Source organism: Mus caroli, chromosome 1 (assembly GCF_900094665.2).
Source record: "Mus caroli chromosome 1, CAROLI_EIJ_v1.1, whole genome shotgun sequence".
In the NCBI taxonomy this organism is placed as follows: domain Eukaryota; kingdom Metazoa; phylum Chordata; class Mammalia; order Rodentia; family Muridae; genus Mus; species Mus caroli.
This window is the reverse complement of record NC_034570.1, coordinates 56,771,094-56,792,680: the sequence shown is the minus strand read 5'-3', so window position 1 is coordinate 56,792,680 and position 21,587 is coordinate 56,771,094. Positions and strand designations below refer to the sequence as shown.

Below are 21,587 nucleotides of genomic sequence, written 5' to 3'. Positions count from 1 at the left end.
GTTGTGAAGCTTATGCTCTCCCTCTCAAGACGCATAAAGCTTGCTGCAGAAGAACCCTATCGTGTGTGGTGTCCTCATTCGCGGGCGAATCAGAGAACACTCACACTGAGCAATCAAGACTAAGAAAATACGAAGGAGCGTAACATTCAGAAAAACAGTTATTTTTGGAAGTAACTCCCAGTTTCTATAGTTTGGTCTCCAGCAACCATATCCCCTTGGGATATCTGGCCTGTTTCAAGTAAACTTCATCCAGAAGAGGCTGTGAAGGCTACCAAATTTCATAAGCAGCCCATGTTAAACACTGGTTAGGTATCTGGGTTTGAAGTCTGACTTTTGGTTTCTGAATCATGGCTCAAACACCGACATACAGTGTGACCCTGGATATGACATAAGCCTCAGTTCTGTCATCTCTGAAACGTGAGTGACCGAAGAATAGCCTTTGTAGAAAGATTATGGGAATTAAGAACAAATCTAACTTAAGCAACCAGGCCCTGTGCAACATTGCCTCTTGGTTGATACCTGATTTGTTGTGCTGATGGGGTTTGATAGATACCTACTAGATGAGAAATCAGCACCCCAACTCCCTGTACCCCATTTAACCTCTCTGGGAATGACCTACCTTTGTCTGCTGAGTCCTGGGGTCCTGGATATATTCCCAGTCCTTGCCATTTAGGCTGTAGGAGACTTTGAACTTGCGTACAAACGCCCTGGCTTCCACAGCAGTGATGCTGTCTCCTCCTCGGGCTCCCTGGATGATGACCCCTTTCACTGTCTTGGGTGTCCCCAGGTCTACCTGAAGCCATTCTTCACCTGGCTGGGCTTGAGGGTTCCGAGGAAACCAGCCAGAGCGGCTACTAACCAGGCGGGCAGCACTGGGGCTCCAGAGGTACTCTCGGGTAGAGGAGGCAGAGATCTGGGTATCAGCAATGAGGCCCGAGAGCATCCCCAGCATGTTGGAGCAGGGTGCATCTAGGAGAGACAAGGAGGATGCTAGAAGTTGTGGCTGAGACCTACTAATTGGAGTTCACTCACTAAGCAACTGTCAGGCCTTCAGGTCACATGCTTATTCATTTTATCTTGCATTTTGAGGCAGTTCAAACTGTGGTTCGGAGCCTGAACTTGGACTCAGAATGCCTGGTTTTATGTTCACTCTGCTGCTTACTTAGTTTTGGTCAAGTGATCTAATTGTTCCATACATCGAACCCCCCAAGTCTAAAGGAGTGCTCTGAGCTGGGCCTACCTGTTGTGCCGGCCTTAGAATAGAGGCTGGTATACATAAGTACACAGTGGCTGTTAGCTATCTGAATGTATGGCTCTGACCAGGGCTTCCGAGAATGTGTGTTGCTGGCACATTTATCCACAACAGCAGATCCTCACTGACTCTCTCAAGGACAGCGGGGACGGTGGAAGATCATTTTGCCTACAAGATGAGCTTGCGGTACCCTGGCTACAAGTGTTGGTTCTATCACCTTCTGGACGGATGATGATTAGGGGTAAGTTATTGCCTTTCAGAGTCTAATGTCCTCAACAGAGTCATCTTAGGCATTATGAAGAACAGGCAGCATAATGGACAGGAGAGAGTCATGAAAGATGCAGAGAAGGCGCAGAGACTGTGTGCTTGAACCACTGAAACCCTAAGCAGGGTCATTCCACGGTGTGCTCTTAGACAGAGATGGGGTGAGGAGAGGTAGGCAGGTGGGTGGATGGGCAGTGAGGATCCTTCCATGTCAAGGAAGCAGCTTGCCTGTCTAGGTGGAGTTCAGAGTGGAGATGACTGACCTGTAAATATTCATACTATGGCTGGTCTAATCACGATGGTTGTACAACTATACCATTGTACCAGTTTCCCAAAGGCCTCAGCTTCTACTCTAGTGCTCTCCACTGTGCAGCCCTTGAGTCTTAGCCCCATTATTCCTTCAGAAAATAGTCCTTATGCACTGTCTCTCCATTCTTTTGCTACAGTGCCAATAAGCAAGCAGCCATCACTGCTGAGCATGCTTTCTAGTCACTCTTCAGCAGGTAATATCTGGTTTGTCTGCCCTCTGCCCTCAGTAACTCATCCTCATCAATGTATTTCTTGACCTGCCCCAGGCTATGTCAAGTCTTCTGTAGAGCAATTCAGGGATCATGAGGCCCTTTCTGTTTCCAGATATTCTTTATAGCTTTCTGATTTTACATTTATTTACCATCTTGCTTGCTATTAATTTATCCACCCAACTTGTCCCATACTGGCCTAGGTCTGGCATTCTCCCATTATGTCTATAGTGCCACATCTAGATCTTGGTTGGTACATGAGGCAGCAGAGGGCATTATTTGAAACTCAAGTTACCTAGGTTACCATGGCACCATCACTTACTGGGGACTTAATTCTTTAACTCTTGGTTTCCTATTGTGCAAAGTGAGGACAATGACAACACCTATGCCACAGAATCCCAACAAGAATAATAAAAGGTAGCACACTTATGGTGGACTGCATTCTGGTATCAAATAACTCAATAACTTTAAACCAGTAGAAATCAGCATGTGCTTAAAAAAAACATATTGGATGAATGGATGGATAAATACATGAACAGATAAAGTATGGTAGGGCTTGAGCCTTTGAGTCACTCCTTTTGGGAAGGTCACATAAGCACAACCTTAGAGATTCAAATGGAGGGCAGAGCCTAGGAAGCAATTGATTTCCATGTTCCACCAGAACTGCCGCTCCCGCTCCTCACCTGTGACCCGGCAGCCAAAGAGCTCCAGGCGAAGCGCAATGCCCAAATGCCACGTCTGCGGGCGGATCCTGATGAACCGAGTCAGCAGTGGCATGTGGAGCTTGTTTAGCACCACCTCGGTCGCATCATTGTTCGCTTGGAATATCTGCAAAGCAAGACGCAAAGCGGTGTCACTGAGATCCTTGTTTACAAAGCGAACCCTTGAGCAGCTGCCGCTGAGAGGGGCAGGAAGGCTCCGCATGCCTAAACATCACCAGTGGCTTTGCTGTGTTGGGCGTTTTAGAATCACTGTGGAAAAAAAAAATTAGTTTCTCATCCTGCTCTAACTGGAAAACAAAGGATGAACTTTGCAAAAGAGTTTTGGAAGGAAGGAAGGGTTATTTTGCTTCTGGGCTGAGAGCAAACAGAGGAAGGAGATTTGAAAAAGAAAACACTTCAGAAACTAATAAAGAGAAGGGGAAAAGCACAGTCATGACGAAGGAGGTAGACATGTCATCTGTCAGGGCCAGCAGACCTCACACACTAGCTTGAACTTGACACGCCCTCTTCCTCCTGTGGCAGGCACACGGGGCTACTTACAGGCAGTTTCTAGCTGCACTGCCCTTCACCGTTGTTTTTGTTAGCTCCTTAGACACTTCCCCATTCTGAGTGAGCGAGCGGGTGAGAGGTGTACCTCCTGTCAGTCAACACTTTCCTTGGTTCCCTATGCTCTTTATTGTAGGGCCAGGGTTGTAGACAGCCTCTTAAGAGGCGGGATCAGCTTCCTCTTACTGTAGCCCCCAGCCTGTAATGAAATCCATCCCTGTCCCCAGCTGACCGGGGCCTCTCTTCTGGGAGGAAAGGCTTTCTGGAGTAGCTTCTGACCGAACATGGTAGGCACAAGCCCTGGTTTACCAGATGGCCCAAATCAATAACTGCCATATGGACCTCATGTATCTGTATGTTCTTCATTAAAAATAAGTAACTAGAGCAAGAATATGTGAGTTTAGTTTCCCTGGATAAGGGTGGATGGAAAAAACCAAGCAGCCAACTGTCATTTCTAAATCATGTTTGCCATACATCTAACAACCACAGGACCCTGTGTATTTACGCACGGTCAATCTTCCTGGACCAGCATTTTCTCCTGCTGTGTTTAGGCCACAGACAGGTTGGGGCAAAGAGAGACGGAAAACTAGTATATCTGAGCATGTATGAAGCCAGACACTTTCAACACAATGACTGATTATCACACTTACAAGGGAACTGCTGTGTGGATCTGTGACATTCCAATCTATGGGTCCTTGGTTAACCCTTAGCTTAGCATGCCAGCTGGTGGCTAGGAGTCATGATGCCCACAGATCCCATCATGGTTTGAACAGAAGTAAAGTCACAGGCTAGTGATGTGACTCCATGGTGAGTTTACAATCCCACCATAGAGTGGTTTTGGGAGCAGCAGAGAACCACGCAAGCTCATAAGCAATCAGTGATGGGCTCTGTAAACTGTGAACCCTACCATTTGGCAACCCTGGTCCCTCCTCATTTTCTATTTGCTAAGGTCAAAAGATAGAGACAGTTAAGAACCCCCCACAGATGGTAGGAGTCTTCATACCCACCATAATCAAATGAAGTTAGGTAAGCAGCTTGCTCTACACAGAAAAAAAAATACAAAAACAAAACGAAGCAATAACAACAACGAAATGGGTGTCTTCAGTCCATTGTGCTAAACCCCCAAGATGAAACCCACCAAATCTGCAAGAATCCTGCTCAACCACTCTGCTTGCTATTCCTTCTTCTCCCTAGGCAGCTCTCCTATACTGGATCCAAAGGCAACTCATGTCCCCCTCTGCAGCTTTTCTAACAGGGAGAAGGACCACTCTTGCTCAGGCTTGATCCCTCTGCTGCCCCTACTGTGACTGCAGACAGGGAGTCAAGAGACAAGGCTAGGAAGAGTCAGGATCTGCAGGGCCAGCACCTGGCAGAAGGCCTGTGGGGAGAGCCACCTGACCCTTTCAGATCCTCATCATTGTGTGGAGAATCAGATCCAGGAAAGACCTGGCCTTGTTATTTGCATTTCTTCCTTCATGTTGATAATGATTCTACCACACTGAGGGAAGGGCTCGAGGAACTGAGTCCAAGTCAAAGAGATAAATCAGTTCTTCTAGAGTTTAGCATGCAACAGAGACTTCGTTTGCTTTGTTTTGTTTTGGCAAGGGAGCAGCAAATGCAATGTTTGCTGTCTTTAGACGGGTGCTGTGAGCAGTGGGGGCCACCTCTGTATGTTCCCCATGGATGGTGATAGTGACTGTGTGTGGCCTTCATCAGGAGATACTAAGCAGTTCCTATTGGAGGTGGCTTTGGTTGGCACATAAATACGTAACTGGAGAGCTGAAAGGATTTGAACTTGCACACAGCTGCTAATTCACAACCCACACACCATGCTGGTACCATTTAGAAACACAGCATGTTTTATGCGTTTTTTTTAATATCCAATTTTATCTTATCTGAACCCCCTGATTTCTCAGCCTTGGCATAAAATTCTAGGAAACCTATTTTTGTTTTGTTTTGTTTTGTTTTGTTTTGTTTTGTTTTTCTCCTTTTCCTTTTGCCTTTTCTGTACAGGGTCTTATTTTGTAGCTCAAGTTGGCCCAGAATGCATGATGTAGTTTAGTCAAGTTTGAACTTGAGATCCTCCTGCCTTAGCTTCTTGAGTGCTGGGATTGCAAGCACATACATACCTCTGTGCCTAACTCTCGATCCTCCTTTCCTAGAAAAATGATTGAATAACTGGAGTATACTAAGAGGTGGGCAGTATTGGCAGAAATGTACCACACATGGGCCCTGGAGTGCACACACTCAGATGCACCTACCAAGAGAGGGTGGTCTCCCCTTGAGTACATGTGACCATGAGCTTGGGATGAAGGCCTCAAACTCCACCGCCAGTAGATTTAGTCAGGATGAGAGACAAGCACATGACTGATCTGTGTGTCTCACATGGAGTTCTAGTCTGCTGTTCAATTTGGCTCATTCTTTCCCAATCTCTGGAAGCAAACAATGCCCCGTTGAATTTGGGTTCCAATTATTCTTCACATTTCAAGTTTAGTTTCTTCCTGCTTGCTTTTTTGGCTTTTGACCTTGCATCTCTGCCTGCCCTGAGTCCAGACTCTCTACAGGGGAAGCATCATCTTTCTGAAAATTTCTCCACACCTTTCACTCTGAGTGTGGCAGAGAGAATAAAACAAACCCTGTCACGTAATCAGGAGCCTGGAGCCAGGCTCTGCTGCTAATTAGCTCATAAGGTAGGCAAATATCTCTGTCTCCCTCGGGGCCACAATGTCCTTCACTGTTAAGTGGGGGCTCTGTATGAGTTGATTTGCTAGGCCCTGGCTGGCCAGCAGACTCTAAGTCTTTCTCCACAAGAGTCTTCATGGTTTGAACTCCTCTCAGAACATCCACTTTGTAAAAGGGCACTTGAATGACCCATTGTTCCTAACAACCTAAGTGCTTTTGTGGGCAATTGCCTTGGATATTTAATTCAATCCCAGAACATATGGTGAATACTCCATTCACAGGCAGGATATACCTTGTTGATGTGTTTGTTCAATAACAGTTCAAATTATTAATAACCAAGAGTAATGAATAACAATGCCCTAGTCCTTATGCACTGCCTTTGGCCCAAAGATATCAAAGTACAATTTATGAAAATCCATTTTTAATGAAATATTAAGTAGTTTCTATTTCTCCTGACCCAATGGATTTACAAGGTCTCTATTTTTCTCCCTGCATCCCCCCCTATTTATAGCTAGTAAATGCTATCATATATTATACATCTTTATGACTTTCTCAATGCTTCTGTGGTTTTAGAATCACCCGTCATATGTTTTTCTGATCAAATTCCCTAAGATGGATTCTTGGCTTCCAGTCTAGGCAATGGAAAGTAAGGGGTGGTGTGCCTGGGAAGTGGTGCCAGCAAATTGGTTTTATTCCCTGTTCTCTGCCGACTCACTAAATCACAATAGGCAGATCAATAACCTTAGATACTTTAATTTCTCCTCTAGGAAGATAAAGTCATTAGATGCTTGCAGGTAGATACTAGAACCTACCAGCCCTGGTGACCTTCTCCAGTGCCTACACAATGCCCAAGTCAAATGTTGGAGCAGGAACTAAGTCACAAATGGTAAGGTGGCCTTTGGACAATTGGGAAGAGTTCAAGTTTAAGAGACCACTCACTCCTAGTTCTTGCTTGTGCTCAAACACTGTCAAGCCAGATCTCGGCAGTAAGATGTTAGAAATGGTATAGACTGCTCATGTAGCTTATACCCAGATAGGGACATTCAAGCACAATGATCGAATTTTAACAGCTGTTTAAAAAGCTACAAGTTGAAGGGGATATACATTTTATTCATTTTAAAAGAAAAAAAAAGACTACTACAATTACTTTACCACCCAAAGGACAACCATGTGTGTGTTCAAGCTGACTCTATCTTTCTGGAGGTTGATAATTCAATACATATATGTGTTACTGTTTTGATTCGTTTTGGTTTTTAAAGGAGCTATGTTGAATAAAGAGCTTTCTTGAAATGCATCTGTGTAAACCAAGTCCAAAAGCCAGTTCAGGACACAGAGTGGCTTGGTAATCCATTTGGTGCCTCCCTGAATTCTGAACATAATCCAACATGTTCAGATTGATTCTTGAGGCCTCTGCTTTGTTTTCAGTGGGAGAGAAGCTGAAGCCCGGCAGCACGGAATGGATTTCTGATGTGCACCTCTGGGGGAGGGGAAGGACCTGCCAAGTAAATCAGCTGCTAGCCATCCAACACCCCCAGGAAAAGTCCACACAGATTCACTGTGCTCACAATATCCAGGATTGGATTTTATGAACAATATAATATAATGTAGAAGGAAAAAAACACTACTTTTTATATACAAAAAAAAATCCATCCTTCTAGCAAGACAGGATCAGTGATGACTTTTAAGCTGTCCTTGCCCTGTTTCTTGCCCATTTCTAGCCGTAGTCATGTCACTTTCGCTGGACTTCTTTTTTAAAGTACGGGCAAGAGCTTTGCAGCCTACTTGAAGAGCCTATCCTACACATCATTCATCTCTGCTGCCGCATCCATATGTCTGGGATGGTAGAGATGCAATGGGTCATTTTGCCCGCCTAACGGGTGGAGGAGAAGGCTCTGGAAAGGCCATTGAGCACCTGAGAGCAGGGACACCATTCAGGTCTAGTAGCTGTGCAAGCTTCCTAAGTGAGGATGCCCACTGGTTGGGCAAGCTGCTCTCCATGTGAGCGTGGTGCCCAGAGTGAGAAGAGCTTCCCGATTCTACCTGTCTCTTCTCTACATATGGCTCAGCCTACTGTTTACTTCTATGTGGCTGTAAAGCACCTGAACTCTCTCAGCTTCCAGGACTGCAAAGAAAGCAGAAACGATTCTCAAAGATGATTCTATGCTCAAGCCCTGAGATGAAATTTATGCAGAGGATTTCTTTTTTCAAAATTATTTCTCCCTGTTAATAAATGTTTCACAGCATTCCAAAGCTGTCTGTGCCAGTGTGTGTGGTGCAGATACCAGAGGAGAGCAGGGCAGGCAGAAGAAGAAGGTGGGTGAAACTGGGAAGCCACAGTCACGTCACTTTGAACAGCAGTAACTTACGCTGAGGTGGGAACAGAGGCACCCCCACCCCCCACCCCCCACCCCCGTTGTGTTGTCTCACTTTTTCTTTCTAAACCAGCCATCACATCTGCCCATAAAAAAAATAAATGGTTAATCAATGAATGGCATCTCATTTAATTAATTTGCTGCACCAAACAGGCAAGGTGGAGGGAGGGAGGGGCCTTGGCACGAGGGGAGAATGGTGTTAAGGGAATGGGTTTTGTTGTTTCCTGTCCTGTTTGTAAATCAGTCTTAACATTTTTGTCCCTTAGAAAATTTCCCTTAAAGTCCATAAGAAAAATTTTAAAGCAAGCTGCCTTCATTTTAGTGAATGTGGGGATTTAGTGAGATACAGTCAAAAGGGATGCGTTCGCACACGTGTGTGCGCATGTGTGTGTGTGTTTGCAGACCTGCCTGTCTGTGTATGTATGTACATATGTATGTATATATGTATGTATGTATGTATGTATCTATCTATCTATCTATCTATCTATTCCATCTAAGGGAGGGGGAGGGGAGGGCAAAGGAGCTCTTTAATAACCAAATGCTCGTTTGTGCCTGTGATGGCCTCTGCCCTTCTCCTCCCCTACTGTAAGGCTGTTTTTGTCATCAGGCTGCTTCTTTCGGGGGGGGGGTGAGAGGCAGAGGGTGGGCTGTGTCCATCCCCATCTGTGTGTGCCTTGTGGGGCCTCTACATTTAATGCAGGATTATGTTACTCCCATGGAGACACTGAGCCCTGGAACACAGCCTACTAACAGGATTAGGGTTTCAGGATTTGAGACAGAAAGCATCAGGGAAGAGAGGAGAGGAGGACACTTGGGGACCCAGGCTGGAAAGAAATCATATACACCATTCATGGAAGATGCAGGGAGGGATGAAGGCAGATGCCTCATCAGGGCATGAGAGGCCTCTGCATCTGAGAGCTTCCTGATATCAGTGTCTATGGCCTTTTTTTTTTTTAAAGGTAGCCACACCAATGTTCTGTCTGTTTCCCTTTCTTTCCCAGAATCTCCGTGCTCAGCCTTGGCCTAGGAGCACAAAGAATCCAGCACCAAGGTTGGCAGCGCCAGGGTGGCTGGCCTCAGCTCTGAGACAGTTCAGCACCCAGGAGACCCAGTGAAGTTGGCTAACAGCAGCCTGACATAGAATGGTTCAAGCGCATGCATAATGAAATTTTCCCTCCAGCTTCCTAAGTGCAGAGGCTAAAGGTCTGAGCTCATCCCACAACAAATGGATAAGGGACAAACTGAATTACCCAGCACACTGGACTCCTCTCAGTCCTAATGGAGGGAGATGCACAAACTGGGAAACTTGAACTTGGAAAGGGCACCTGCCCTCTTAAGAGCCCATGTAACCATGTTTAGATCATGCAGTTGCATGCATGGCTCTGGACAACAATGTCCTATCCTAGCCTGAAGTCTGATTCACATTCTAATCTTTATACAACGACAACAAGAATAACAAAATGACAAACCACAAAAGGAATAAATCATGACAAGAATTCATGAGGATGATTTTTTTTGAAAAAAAAATCTTCAAATTATTAATTGAAGGAATAACCATCCCCAATAAAAATACAGAAGCAGCGAGGGGACATTTATCTGCTCAAGTGCAAGGCCTGGATGACTTCTCTCCATCCCTTCCAGGACTGTGCTTATATTATATATATCCCTTGGGGACCTGTGATTTTTTTAAACTGACAACTTGCATCTCTGCTCAAGGAGAGCTTTGTGCTTTAACCCGTTGATTGCATCTGAGGAGCACCCTCCCTCTGCAGATGGCCAGGTGCTCCTCCGATGGCAAACTTCAGTGTTCCACTGGGAACACCAAGACAGAGCTGGGAAGGGAATGTTCAAGGCTGTGCCGTCCATTGTCCCAGGAGATTTGCAGCAGATGTCCCATGCTTCCAACACATTGCCAGGGAGGGGTTGGCGATGTGGCTTTCTAAGGCTACTCTTTTCTTCCAGGGCACTGCTTTACAAAATGATTTGTTTTAATTAAGAAAATAAATACAGGGCAGAGGCGTTTGGAAGCAGAGGCTCTTGTTTTGGAGGGATATAGCCAAGCCAAATAAACAGCAGCTTCTTTCAACTCTCCATCCTCAGGATCCTGCCATGGAGCCCGGATTCCCAACACAATGCTTAGCCTTGAATCTTGAATTGCACTGTCCTCCTTTAGACTCCCTTTGTAAACAGGGACTCCAGGCTATGCACACCTGTAGGCCTCAGAGCTGCTAAGGAAGCCACTTTCCCTGTGGCTGGAAGGCAAGAAGCAAGACAGCCTGTTGAGAGCATCTGCTTCTGTGTCTGAGCCTGGTGACCAGGAGCCTCTCCTGGGGACTCCAAAATCCCTCCCACCCCCATCCCTGGGGCAAGTTGCTTAGGCTCTAGAGAGTTGCAGTTCCCCCTGAGAAACATCATAAAATTCTGAAGGAGCTAAGTCTGTGCCTGAGGGCTTGTAGAACCTCTTAGTGCTTGTCCTTACATTAGTGTGATCTCACTGTGTCCCTCCCACGTATTATTGGGTAATTCTGCAGAGTCATGGGCCGGAGGCTGGTTTTACGTCATCCTTTCTATCCTCAACCTGGCCACTGGGGTTTAGAACAACTGTTTTTTGTGTTGATTTTTTTTTCCAACTAGGAAAAAAACCAAAAAACTGCCTGGCAACACCATAGATAAGGGGATGTCTTCATTCCTCAGGCATAGACTGCCACTTGGTCAAAGACTTATAGGATCAGAATCTCAGAGGCAGGAAGGAGCGTCACCAAGGACTGGTGCCTTTAAGCTGTCCCCACTGTTCTCCAAGCACATCACTTGGTGTTTATGTGCATACCCACATCTGTAATTGTACACACTTGTACCCAAGCACATGAAACCTCTCACCACTGTTATGATAGCACCATGCCTATCTCTGGGATGCTACTCACACAGCTGGAAAAACCAAAAGGCACTAGTTTCTGCTGTGGTTTCTGAGGGACTCATGTGAAGTCATTTGTATAATCTGAGGGAGCACATGAGTTGGTTATGGGCTCTAATGGGAGGAGGAGCTCTCTGCTTTGTGGTTGCGCCATAAATATGCATAAGGAGGCCCCGCCTCTATAAAACTCATGGGTTCCATATTTACGGCATGTGAAACCCAGTGAGGACTGGGGGATGTGTTGTTCATGTGGTCTGCATAAGCAGGCTGCGTTTTTGCCAGGAAGATGCTAGCAACCACGAGCAACATCGATCAGGTTTTTCAGGGGAACCCCATGAATACCTGTTAACCATAAAAAGGCTAGGAAGAGGCTGACCACTGACTGGAGAGTCTGGAAAGGACTACTTTAGCCTTCCACACCTCCTGGTAGCAAAAAGAAAGACACTCGCAGGCTTAGACCTTGCCTTGCCCAGTCTGGAAGAAATTGCCACGATAGAGCACAAACCATTCCCCACCACCTTGAGAGCCCATTAATCTTGTTTTTCTCTGGATTCTCCAGTTCCCTGCTCTCTGATATGCTCCATTGGTGTTGACAGGGATCAGGGAATTGAGACTGAGTTTCCCAATTTGTGCCCCAAATGTCACAACACGCTCTCTACTTCCTAAGCCCTGGGAAGATGTTTTCCAGTTCTTTCCCTGCACTCTAGAGCCCAGAAAGCTGCAGCCTCTTCCTCTGTTCTGCCTTCTCCTTAAGTCCTGCTGTCTGAATTTCACTTTCAAGCCCACCACAGAACACCAGAGAGCTTGGCACTGTGCCCAGCATCCAGAAACCACAAAGAGAAATGCGGTGGTAATACCAGCATGGATGAGTTCCTCCCTACAGCCTCACTGCCCCCCAGTCTCCTCCTTCCTCCTGCCTCCTTGTCATGGCACCAAATCAAGCTGTGGCGGACTTGACAAATCTATTTGGCATGGTTCACTCAGCTATTTCAACCTCAGCGGCCCAGGGAGCTGCACATTAAACACAGCTATCTGGGGGAGACCTGTTAACGAACAGGCTGCAGAGAGCATCTTTGCAGGGGAGGAGGACGGGAAGGCCTCTTGGCCTCCCACCACATGAGCAACCGGGTGAAGGAGCTGGACACTAATTGGCAGGTTTTCCATCTTTCTTCCTTGTTTTAAGTACCAGGAGGGTGTCTTTCTAGTGGAAAGAGAGAGGGCTTCTCCTCTGTCCCACTTCCTCTTATGTGGGCAAAACTGATCCTCTAGCACAGAAACTCAAACAAGACCTCCCAAGTTACCCATTGGTTACTGGGGAGAGACATTTTGCCAAAGGTGGGAAGGGGATGCAGAAGACAGTGAGGATGTATTCGACACGGGGACATTGAAAAGGATCAGTCTGGAGACTAGAAAGCTCAATTCAGTTCTTGGGAATATCTTCCCTGCAAAATTGAATAGCAGGGATAAAGCCAGGACGGCGTTCTATCAAAATGTGCAGTGCTAAGGTGTTTCCAAAAGCAGATTTCCTACAAATGGTGTTTTAAATAGCATCCCAGTCCATCTGTGTGCTTTTAAAATCAGCTTATGCTATGGCATCCCTCTGGCCAGCAGTGCTTAGTCATTGAACCTGGACCAGGAGACAGTCAGGGGAGCCTCGTGCTTCTGCCCAGGGCCCGGTCCTACCTGGCTGCTGGCCCTCCCTCACCTGCTAGCTGAGCTCCCAGGTTTTAGCACTTTCTTATTGAAAATGTGGGTGGGGAGAGAAAACGTGGGTGAAAAGGGAATGGGGTGAGATGAGGACTCAGCTCTTGGGACTTCCCCTGGCCTCCAGTGCTGATTCAGTTCCTGTTTCTAACCAGTATCCGGCCTTTCCAAGCTAAGGCAATAGGAGACCAGACCTAGCCTGTGGGTAAAGGTGAGGATCTTTCCATTGCTAAAGATTTCACATTATTTACTGGGCCTGTGTATGCTTGTACGTAAGAGAGATTGCTGGTGATATCTAGAAACCATACTTTCATATGAATGGTGCCATGTTACTATGGCAATTTTTGATTTAAAAAAAACTACTCCTTTAAAAAACTCACATTTTCTGAGTGAGACTGCAAACATTATAGGTCAGAATTCTGTAGGTCCAAGGATTTTTAAATATATGTGTGGTTGTAGAGCATACTGCCGTGGGACGGTGCCAGGGGGCAAAGAGATGCCCTTTTGGAAATGCTTATTGGTCTTATTTTGATAACTTACATCTTTGCAGACCAGAACCTGATGGAACCGTAGCAAAGGAAGAGAAACAGACCTATTTTTAAATCTCTCTTGATTCTCTTCCAAGGGAGGGTCAGCAGCCTCTGGGATGCCCGGTATGTCTCCTTCACCAGGGTTTTCAAGGATCACCTCGAGCTATGTTCCCATCACAGAGGCACCCATCCCCACTCAGGTGAAGACAGAACATCTCCACTGAGCCCTCCATCTGCCAAATGCAGCTCATTGCCAGCTGCAGAAACAGGATGCCACGTGTTTTTAAGAGTGCCGAGTGCCAGACACTCATCCCTGAATACAACAAAAGCCTCGCATCGCCCACGTGGACCGCATGTCTGTGAGCGGCAGACACTGAAGGCACCGGCCGAGGGGATACAATGCTTCCCCACTAATCATGCTGGCCAATTCAGATCCCAACCCCAACAAATGGGATTTCTTCTCATTACTTATTGTCCTGGTTCTTCTCAGGGACACTGGGACTCCCTCTTAGGGTTATGTCCTTTTATTCCCAGACCTCAGTAACTCCTCAACTGGCATTTCATGCAGTTTTGTGATTGTTCACCCAGCATGGGGAAGAGACTCAGGCCATAAATGCTCAATGAGTCCTGTGAGGTGTGGGGTAGCCGGAATGAGGTAGGCATTTTTCTCCTTCATTAACAGTCAGGTAACACTCTGTAATGTCCCCCTCCTTCTTTCTCCTCTGCTTTGCAGAAAGCAGCAGTAGCTGGAGTTCTCCAATCACTTTAACATGAAGAAGTAAATGTTCAAGGCCGGTGTATCCCTTGCCTCGAACAGTTCTAAAAGCCTTGCTAAACAAGGCTCTTCCTAGCACGGACTCATCCTGAAGCTCTTCGACCTTCTTGGGGAAGCCAGCTTACCTTGTGGTTTTTGCCATGCCGGTAGACCATCCAATCTTCACCATTTGTGCTGACTTCCAGCTTGTACGATTTGACGTAGTAGCCTTTCTGGGTTTCCCTGGAAATGGCTCCCTGTGTTGCAATGGCTGTGAGCATGGTTAGGAAGCGCAGGTCCACCTGGGAAGAGAGGTCAGAGAATAAGGGGACCACTACTCCCAACAATATCTGACCTAGTCTGCAAAGGATACAGTTGTCATGCTAAGCCCACAAACCTGACTGTGTGTTTGTAACCAGGTAGTCAAGTGACTCCACTAGACAGCTAAAGTCAACTGGTTCCGACTGGAAAACTGCAACTTGATTCTCTTTCTCTGTCCCTGTCTCTCTGTCTCTCTCTGTCTCTCTCTCTTGCTTATTTTTTCGTTTCCCTTCCACTTGCCAATCTGAATGGGTAATATCAAGTTTCTTCTAACTACTGAATACTTAAGACTTATGGCCTCTCATTAACCTATGGTCTGTTCCAGACCGTGAAGGCAGAAGTGTCCTAAAGGAACACTGAAAGGCAAAACTCTATTCCAGTGCAATGCACTGTAAGGCCCCCAGAAGTGACAATCCGTAGCTGTCTTTTCAACCTTTATTCCCTCACTCCATTGTGCCTATAATCACTTGGGTCACCAAGGGGTCAAAGGGCATGCAGAGTCTGCCCAAGTAATTAGGCTTATGCACCAAGTCCCGACCTTTCACCCTACAAGGAGGACAGCCAACAGTTGAGGTACCTCCCCTCTGACAATGCCAAACCCATTTGGAAATTACTGGATGTTGCTCCTCTGCTGGCTATGGTCTTTCTTAATGGCAGCCTCTATGTGAGCTACTGTGTGCAAACTGATGAAAGGCAATTAAGTAAGCACTTCTTGGCTACTCAGTGTGTGCACGGCATCATGAAACATTCAAAAGGAATGTACAGTAACTTCTTGTACACAAGGAAAGGTAGATAGCAATAGTGAAAAATAGACGATAAAGGGGCAAACATAAGGATATAGAAAATAGACTGTAGCAACAAAGAACTTTCTAGAAGCTTTGCAAGATGAAAGGATTTTTGGAGCAGCAGAGGGGACAGTGACAAATGGCCTGAGAGTTGTGTTCTTAGAGCCTCCGTGGCTCCCTGGAGTTTCTAAGTGGTCGCTCTCCCTGCCCTGATGTCTACAAAGTAGTATCCGTCTTAGAGCAGAGGTCACTATGTCACATCAGAGCTGGGACAGGCTTGCCAATGGGTCACAAGGCTGTCTGTGTGTGTCATAAAAGCAGACATTGCCCTAGTGTAGAACTGGCAGTTTGTTCTTCCCGTTTACTTATTCCCAGGGGATCAGAGCTGGACCCGTGTGCAGTGCAGGAAGATTACTCAACATGAGCTGCAAGACTTGTTCAGGAAGACTGCAAACAATAGTCTGAAGAGACGCTGCTGAGCATCTGGGTAACTCGAGTCGTGTTCCCTGTCGTGACATTTTCCCATGTGTTCTCTGATAGCTATGTGTAAAACCTTCCTGGCAGGCTCCTTCCAGATAGCAAAGATCAGAAGAAGTTGCCATATACAGCTAGCACCCAACAAACCTGCCTTCAGGAAAACGCTCTCCCCACATCTCAGATGCCTTCCTGTGCCAAGAATGAGGACGATCTGGAACTATTTATAGAACATTCCTTTGATACTGATAGGGCAAACAGTATCCTGGCCAACCAACTCTCCATGGGCCCACTAATCTGCCCAGGGGCAAGAGCAAGTGGTCCTCTTACTCATCACTTTATACCAGCACACAGCACAGAACCTTTTTGGATGGGTGATGGATGGATGGATACAATTATCATGCATTCGATTTTCCAGCATCCTCTTTTGACTCTAGCCAAGGGACCACACCACTACCTCATCAGCAGATCCATTCTCATCCCTCCCCTCGAGTATCCGAGTAAGCACCTGGAGATACTCCTTGTTGGAATCCAAATTGGGTGTCCAGCCATTGTCATCACCATGGAGCCGGCTCTGTTGAGGAGTCCACCTCCCATCAGAGAAGGTGGAAGAGGCACTGATCTGTTCATTAGCAATCCGGCCAGACTCCATTCCCAGAGGGACATTGCACTGAAAGTCTGGGGAGTGAAGATCGGTCAAGGACAGAGTTAGACATCTTAACATCAAACTGCTGGGGCCCCCCAGACACTGTTTCCTTCTAGGGACAAGTCTTTACAGGCACTCCCTCATCTTGAATCTAATTATACGCTCACATTTTAAAAACAACTACACTAAGTCACATAGTTAACAACCCCTCTGGGTCTTCAAGGAACTAAATTGGACCTAGAAGAAATTAGATGATAGATAAATAAGAATCATCCTATAAATTAAAAATACCACCTAAAACACGAGTGCTGCAGGCTGTGGATGCTTTGAGGTGCCAGATGCACCAGCCATGTGATACAGGTGAACATGACAATTTGGGTGGGCTGAGCCATTGTGGGAAGCCTGGCTTATTAACCCACACCCAGGAGGCACTTTTGCATGTCTCTCTCTTTCAGCCAAGTGTTTTCCTGATTTCTGGCATAGAAGACAGACACTACAAAGTATAAATACCCATCTGTGGGAAACTTCTCTGTGAGGACGTGCACGCCCCATTGAGTTCCCCTACACCAACTGGCTGGGCTAACAGATCCAGGAGTCTGACCCTGGTCTTATGCCATCAGAGAAAGTGCCATCCTTCTCCTGGATGCTGTGGACAATGATCAGTGTTTGCAGAAGTCATGCGTTTGATAAAAACCGGCCACCCTTCTGAGGTATCAAACCTATTCTTCTGCTCTGGGGATGCACCGGCCATTTACTGAGCCAGCTATAGCTTGCTATGTGGTTTCTCATGCACTCTTCAGGGACTCTGATGGAAAACACAGAAGCAAACACCCAGAGCGGAGCCTGCTCATTTTCCTGGCAGGTCAGGCTGCTCTGTCTGTAGTTACATGGATGGTGAACTGTCTACAACAGTAGCGGGAGTTCCTCAGTTCTCATTATCTGAAAGTGCTTGGGTTTTTTTTGTTTTGTTTTGTTTTGTTTTTTTCCTTTCAGGAAATCATTTGTGTCTCTAAGCAGCCATGGCAGTGAGTCTGAAACACAGGGCTGGGAGCAGATGGCTTGAAAATGGGACTCAGGATGGGAGACCAGTGGCTCGGGTGGCAGGTTCCACAACAGCTGGGCTCACCGCAGCACTTTGCAATTGCTGTGCACAGGGTCTGGCACTCAGTAGAAGCTCCCAAAATGGTCTATCTTGTGTTTGTGAAGTGGGAGTTACGGGATTGTAGGGTTGAGCCAGAGAAACTCTACGTGGAGCTACAGACCTTTATGTAATAGTGAGTTACACTTGGCTGTTTTTTGACAATGGCTTTTGAGGTCTGGAGATGGAGGAACTGATCTAGACCTGAAAAGGTTAGACAGCATATGCACCATCCTCAGGACACTTTTCAATCCATGGATGAGGGAATGGAGGCTCCAGATAGTCCTATGACTTTCTCTGGGAATAACTCGTACTTGTGTGTTTGGTTGGTTTTACAAGGAACTGAGAACCCAGATGGACATTGTCCCTTTCCCATTCATCTTTGCTGGGGAGGAAAACATGACTTTCCTTGAACTCAGATAGCACCACAAAATCTTCAGCATTTCTGTCGACTGTTTTCCAAGAGGTTAGCCCTTTACCTGTACATACACCTGTCACTAATGAGAAGGAAGCCAAGACAAAGATTCCCCAATGGTCAACTCACTCTCAGGTGGCTCCTGGTGGACCAAATAGTAACGCGCGGAGAAGCCATCCTTGGCCACTGCCATGTCTGTGTGAAAGGTCAAGGAGAGGATCCCCGTGGACGAGCGGAGTTTGGAGGGTGTTTTTGTTCCACAGTACTTGCCAATCAGAGGCCCAACTGGATATAGGAGATAGAGAGTAGTCGGAAAAATCTCAAACTGGCTTTCAATGTTTTCTCACTTCACAACACCGTGGACCTTACTGCCAATGCCTTGATGTAAAAACTGAAGGTGTGCTTGAGGAATAATGTCTGATATTCCCCCTGAACATTAAAAAGTGCTTTCCCTGAGCTGGCTTTGTTCTGTTCTTCCATCCCCGAGAGATGGGCCAGAAGGTATCATTACAGTATCTGCTCTACAGATGAAAAAATAGAGTTTCAGGAGGTCGGGTGACATTTTCCTGTTCACATTACTAGGAAACAGCAGAGCTGGGACCCAATCCCTGCTTGCTTACCTACATCTTATGCTTTTCTCAAGATGAAATTGCTCCTCTGTACCAGGTATCCTTTACATTAGAAAATACTTAGAACAAGCACAAAGATGAGCAATTTCCAATACTGATTACACCATCTGTGTTAGTCCTTCACCTGATTTTATATAGGCTCATCTTGGCTATAAATGTTTGCTTTTCAATATCCATGACTATATTAATAGTAATAAAATAATAGTACTCGTGATAATAGTGATGGTAGGTGTTTCCCAGACAACATACTGAGAGGTTCAATAACTTGGCTGGGTTGTACGTCAGAGAGATTCAAGTCCAGTCAGTTTGGCTTTAAATCCTTCTATATGGCCACATCATATGATAATTGATTCACTTCTATTTTAATAACTTATGTAGAAAGGAACAACACTTATAGTTTTGCAATCTCTAATGGTTAATCTCAGTTTTCAACTTGATGAAATTTAGAATCATCTTAGAGACAGTCGTCTGGGCATATCTCTGGGGGATTACCTTGACTGGGTTAATTGAAGTGGGAAGATGTGCCCACTTTGGGTGCTACTATTCCCTAGGTTAGAGTCCTGGCCTTTATAAGAAGGAGAAAGCGAGCTGAGCATAAGCATTCACTCACCATGTGGAATGCCATCCCAGATGTCCAGCCAGTCATATTTACAGTCTCCTTCCCCCACTTGTAGAGGGTCATGCTCCAGGTCAAAGGTCAGGAACTGTAGGATGATCTCCATCCTGGGTTTGGCCAGGATGGTGAAGGTACAGTCCAGATTGTGTGGATACTTCTCTGGAAACCCTGGAGATTCAATGGTCCCATTGGGGCTTGTAAAGTTCTTGGAACAATCTTCAGAGCCTGAGAGAGAGAGACAGAGACAGAGACAGAGAGAGATTATTAGAGAGTAGCCTTTCTCTGCTCTCTCCTCTGCCTTTGGGTTATTTAAATGTTTGTGTCTAGGTCCCCTTACTCACAAGGTTTTTATTTCTGCTCAAGTGGCACTTGGAGCAACACATCCTTGCCCTCTGTGTTTCAAGTCCTCAAGCCAGCCTCCCTTTTGGACAGAAATTAGGACAGTGCAGCTGATTGCTTTGAATATTAGAATAAGAGCAACAGTTGAGGGATTGGAGGGTAAGAGGTAAAGAGGAGTGTGTGTGTGTGTATATGTGTGTGTGTGTATGTGTGTGTATGTGTGTGTGTGTGTGTGTGTGTGTGAGAGAGAGAGAGAGAGAGAGAGAGAGAGAGAGAGAGAGAGAGAGAGAGAGAGAGAGATCTTTCTCAATTACTCAGCTGCTCACTCCAGAATGTAAGTTATTTCAATCCTTAAGGAAGGCTTGCTGGTTGCCAGCAGAGAAAACAATGTTATCCCTTATTTATTGCTGACCTCAACACTAGCCTCTATTGTACCCTAGCCAGCTAAGTGCCCCTTCTCCCTCCAAGTTCCAAGGTGCCTCAGGGGAGGGGCAAAGGGGAGCTAAAGCCTCCCTCATGTCCTGACTGGATTAAACGGGCTGCTCTGTAGTGGTGGGACAATTAACAATCAGGGTTTTCAGCCGGTGGATCACAGCAGGGCGTTGGGGATGTTAAAGGCCGCTCGGGTGGTGAGTCTGGAAAAATGCAGCAGTGTATTGACATTTGGAAGGCTTCTGGTGCCTTTGTGGTGGGGATGGCCTTGTTTCCCTCCTAAGCTCTTGGGTTAGCTTTCTTGGGATGCATCCTGATGAAACAAGCCACACACTCACACAATCGCAGCCTGCTACAAGCTTGGGCAGCAGCAGCAGGAGCAGAGAGGATTACAGCCACCACAACCCCAGAGGTGGAGTCATAGTAGAGGAGCCCTTGTGCTTTAAACCCAGCAACTGTTGGCTCTGGGCAGAGCCAGGAACAGAGCCTGGAAGCACAGAGACCCAGCATATACAAAGAGCAAGAATGAGTATGAGTTAATGACGTGGATGCAAATGCTGGCAATTACAGTAGTTTTTATTCACTACGTTTGGATTTTAAAATAAGTAAAGGAAGCAGGATTTACGAAGGGGATAATAGACACTCTAAGCATGAAGAAAACAACAACAACAAAAACAACAAACAACACAGAAATACTCAATAAACCAGGTGTTTACCGGCAGGAAGTACCCTCTGGGGATCACACTGAAATATAACTATGGGTTGTCAATATGCCGATCTTAGCCTGCAGCGGCCACATCTTTATCTGAGGCTCCTGTAGCAGGGCCCTCTGCAAGTCTCTATGCATGATGACTTTCTGGAAAGCTGCAAATATCTAACTTGGAGAAGGTCCCATGCAAACAGGTATATGTGTATTTGGGGTAGGCTCGTAACTTTCTGTAGCTCAGGCGGCATAGGGAATTCCCAGCATCTACAGCTATATCCATGGATTACCTCCTTCCGTTGTCTTTGCTGCACCTTGGGTTGTGTAGGGGATGAGGACCAGGAGCAAGAAAGAACCTTCCTGGGTTATTTGGAGCTCTAGGGGCCACATCTCAGGGGCTTTGCTTTTCGCTCAATGGCACAGTGGCAGCAGGGAAGTCTCAACCTTGCCAGTGGGCAGCTAGCTTGGGTGGGATGGGCTGGGGTGCCCCTCCCTGCTTCCTCAGCTTTGTTTACCATCAGGCAGCAAACTCCTGAGGGCTTCCTCAGTGGCCTGGGATGATGTGATTTGGGAAAGCCAGGCCAGCTGGCTGGTCTTCAGGGGGCCAAGAAGAATTTTGAAAAGGTTAGAGTTTAAGGCTGCTATGCAGATTTCTTCACAGCACACACAGGGCGCCTCACACAGTGCTGGATGGGAATCAAGTCTCTGTTCACAACTGACTTGAGAGTTAGCCTCTGGAGAGTTCCCTCCTAGAGCTGGCTCCATTGTCAACCCTTTAGAAGGCACGGGGACTCGGCGCCTCCTTGGGAGCTGGGAATTTATGATAGAATCTTT

At 46.4% G+C, this 21,587-nt stretch overlaps 1 protein-coding gene across 5 annotated transcripts in view; it reads right to left on the bottom strand.

Annotated features, from left to right (window-relative positions):
- Positions 1–21,587, bottom strand: part of Nrp2 (neuropilin 2) — a 113,328-nt gene that overhangs the window by 52,463 nt on the left and 39,278 nt on the right. For all 5 annotated transcript variants that reach the window (XM_021168306.1, XM_021168222.2, XM_021167901.2 and 2 more), the window contains exons 4-9: positions 19,274–19,504; positions 18,164–18,319; positions 16,344–16,513; positions 14,402–14,557; positions 2,718–2,862; positions 620–969 (exon numbers count right to left, since the gene is read on the bottom strand). In XM_021168306.1, the coding sequence (XP_021023965.1) occupies positions 620–969; positions 2,718–2,862; positions 14,402–14,557; positions 16,344–16,513; positions 18,164–18,319; positions 19,274–19,504 (1,208 nt within the window). The remainder of the gene's footprint in view (positions 1–619; positions 970–2,717; positions 2,863–14,401; positions 14,558–16,343; positions 16,514–18,163; positions 18,320–19,273; positions 19,505–21,587) is intronic.